The sequence below is a fragment of the Fundulus heteroclitus genome, chromosome 21 (genome assembly GCF_011125445.2).
Source record: "Fundulus heteroclitus isolate FHET01 chromosome 21, MU-UCD_Fhet_4.1, whole genome shotgun sequence".
Taxonomy (NCBI): Eukaryota; Metazoa; Chordata; class Actinopteri; order Cyprinodontiformes; family Fundulidae; genus Fundulus; species Fundulus heteroclitus.
Genome location: NC_046381.1, coordinates 40,537,054 through 40,540,314, shown reverse-complemented (window position 1 = coordinate 40,540,314; position 3,261 = coordinate 40,537,054). Strand labels below are relative to the sequence as shown.

At 43.1% G+C, this 3,261-nt stretch overlaps 1 protein-coding gene across 1 annotated transcript in view; it reads left to right on the top strand.

Annotated features, from left to right (window-relative positions):
* Window positions 1–509: 509 nt before the first annotated feature.
* The window catches only part of map7d2b (MAP7 domain containing 2b), a 47,767-nt gene continuing 45,015 nt past the window's right edge, over window positions 510–3,261 (top strand). Inside the window, exons 1-2 of the mRNA XM_036124974.1 lie at window positions 510–679; window positions 3,260–3,261. The exon at window positions 3,260–3,261 is cut by the window's right edge and continues 73 nt beyond it. Coding sequence (XP_035980867.1) covers window positions 643–679; window positions 3,260–3,261 — 39 coding nt within the window. The 5' untranslated portion in view covers window positions 510–642. The remainder of the gene's footprint in view (window positions 680–3,259) is intronic.

Below are 3,261 nucleotides of genomic sequence, written 5' to 3'. Positions count from 1 at the left end.
TGCGGAGTGTGTGTGTGGGTGTGGGGTCGTTTCATGACGTAATAAAACGAAGCTGCTCAGCCTCAGAACTACTTCTTGATGCCCTAAAATGAAACGTGACGTTTTATCGCGACAGAAGGCGGGATATCCTTCCGCCACGCTGTTCGCGTTCCGGCTCCTCTACCTGGTTGCCAGGAGACGCAGCGCGGCGCATTAATATGTAAATCAGGCAAACGGTGAAGCGGTCGCAGGTTCGAAATATTAAATTGATATTATCCGTTTTGTTCATAGATAGAAGCCATTGCCCTCATTCTATTTGGTTGATGGTCTCTAATATCGTTTAAACTGTTAGTTGATATTAATATTTTGTTGTTTCTTTTTTAAGTACATATAGTAAAAAACAATTAATTATTCTTTTAATAACTACGAGCAGTAACAGAAAGCCTAAATGTGGTTATAATGTAATTATTTTTGCTGTGCAGGGTTAACAGGAGGTAGTGTTTGACAGCCACCCCTCCCTCCTTCCTCTCCTCTCCTCTCCTCTCCCAGCAGCTGTGTTGTCATCCTCCGTGTTTTTCTCTGAGTCACCGTGTCGGCCGAACCGGACCGGAGCTCTTCAGCCCATTCGCTGCGTCTGCCTGCTTCCTGTGGGTTCGGTCCTCCATGACCCAGGTGGTTCCGAGGCGTATAGACATGACAGGTGAGAGAAAATGTCTGTTTTTTATATGTCACTCTTTGTCCAAACGTGTTTTTCTCTTGATTTATGAGGAAATAACTTATTTACTGGGGAACCTTTGATGAAGAAAATCCATAACCAGAGGTTTTAGTTTATATGTGCATTTAAATAGAAATAAAATGTCGTGCATTTTCTTGTATTTTCATGTATTTATGTAATTTAAATAAATTAATTACTGTATCAGAGACTAAATCAGTTTATTGTGTAAAATGTTGGGCTGGAAAACAACGTTGGTAATCCTCGATGTAATGAATTATTTTGGCCATTTTGACCACTGACAGGTACGTTTATTAACCCTGATGAGGGTAATCCTGCTGCCTTGCTGCAAGACGGTCCTGGGTTTGAATCCCGGGGTCTTTCTGCATGAAGTCTGCATGTTCTCACTGTGCCTGGGTAGTCCTACTTCCTGCCACAGTCCAAAAACATGTCTGCTGGTTAATGGGTCTAAATCGTGTGAATGTGTGTGCGTGGTTGTTGCCCTGTGATGGACTGGCAGCCGGTCCAGGGCGCACCCCGCCTCTAGAATCAGAATCAGAATCAGAAAACAAAAATGTGCACCGACACACCGAGGCAGCCGTCCGCGGCGCCATAGTATTAACAATGTAATGACTAGTCTATCTAATAATCTAATAATGTCTAGTCTAATGACTGCTGGAGGCCTGTCTGCTGCCTGGAGCTTCACAATTTGTCTCCAGTCTAGTTTGTTGTCCAGGTGAACAACATCGAGGTGTCTTTACTCCTCCATCGCCTCCACTCCTCCCCCCATGATGGAAATAGTTTCTGACCTATTCCTGTTTCTCTTCAGCAGTCTACCTTCTTTAATTCACAGGCCTCCACCTGAGATCTGGAGTTTTTCACAAAGCAAATGAGGTTGAATTCTGGAAAATGATCCTCACAGAGCTGCCTGCTTTGTCCAGAGATGATTGTGGGTTTGGTGGAGCAGGCGTATGATTGCTTCTTTAACTCCAACTCCAAACGGCAGGAGGTCCTGATAGTTGCTCGTTTGCTTACTGAGGTGGGCCACCAGGAGTCTCTGGGTAGATGATGCATGTAGAATGTCACCGCTGACCCATGTGGTTTGACCAGAAACTGTAACTCCACGTCCAGAAGTCAATAACATGTTATAATATACCGTGCATAGTAGCTTTTTACTAGGGGTTTAACAATGCGTCGATCCACATCCTTATATCGATCAGAGCAACAATACAATTACATTGCAGAGATCTCGCCAGCGTAACGGACCGCTGACAGTTGTCAAAGTTTTACTGAATTCAGACTGTTATGCTCATTAAAAATTAGCACGATGTTTAAGAGCATCATAGAAAAGCCCCTTTGAGCCCCTTTGCCAGCAGCCGTCCACCTTTATGCTTAAAATAAATCCTGGTGAGGATCCTGCATTGATGCAAAACACAAATATCGACCCCTATCGTCATTTTAAAGATACCCTGTTATTTTGAAATTCAGGCATGAGGCTATAGTGCACAGGTGATTTATTCAGAATCAGAATCAAGTTTAATCGCCAAGTAGGTTTGCACTTACAAGGAATTTGACTTGGTGTTGATGGTGCAGACAAAAAACTAAAATAAAATAAAATATTGTTATTCTGAATCCCAAACATCAGGTGTGCTGGTCACTGATAATATTGTTAATGTTATTTTAGAATTAGAAGAGTGCTGTTTATATTTTAAATACCTAACAGCTTAGAAATAAAATGGTCGGCAGATATCGTATCGTCGTCCAAACAAATCAAAAGAGCATCGTATCGTTTTAAAGCTGCTGATTTGCTCCCCTGCTTGTTACATATGGAGTTGCTCCAGACTGGGAGGATGTCTATGCTGATTTCTGAATCAGCGGCCCTTAAATTCCCCAGATCTTTATCCAGGCAGGGTTCTGTGGGATGTGTTGGACAGAGAGGCCGGTCCACTGAGACCCGATCAGACGGATCTGCCACAGCATGAATTCAGAGATCTGTGGTTATGGAGGCTAAAGGGGGACGAGCTAACTAATACTGCTGCTGGTGGTCATATTTTTATGCTCTAACGGAGTGGATTTAGAACGGGTACATAAGCACCTCATCCAGTAATTAAACAGCTCGTCAATATAAAATAAGACCACAGCGTATAACAGTAATTATGTAAATATTGCTCTGTTATGTAATTTCATCCTGCAGTTAATTAAAGGAGAACCTTCCTGGTCCTGGACTGAGCTGAGATTTGCATATATTTGCATACGTGATGAATCTTTTTTTAGCTGTTTGTGAGCGTGCCTCCATCTGTCGACTGATCGACGTCTTCCTGCTGATTCTATCTGACTGAATGTGGAAAAGATAAGAGCGCTGGGGGTTACGCTCTGAGGGTCCGGGCGACGCTTGACCTCCACCCTCTGACTGACAGCAGATCTATTCTCACTCCACTTGTTCGTGTGGATTTGAGCTCTTTTGATCCACTGGTGCATCAGTAGATATGGGAGTCACGTTCACTGTTACGCCTTCATGTTTTTAGCTTTATCTGCCTCCTGAATCATGTATCACTCTCTAAATTGCAGCT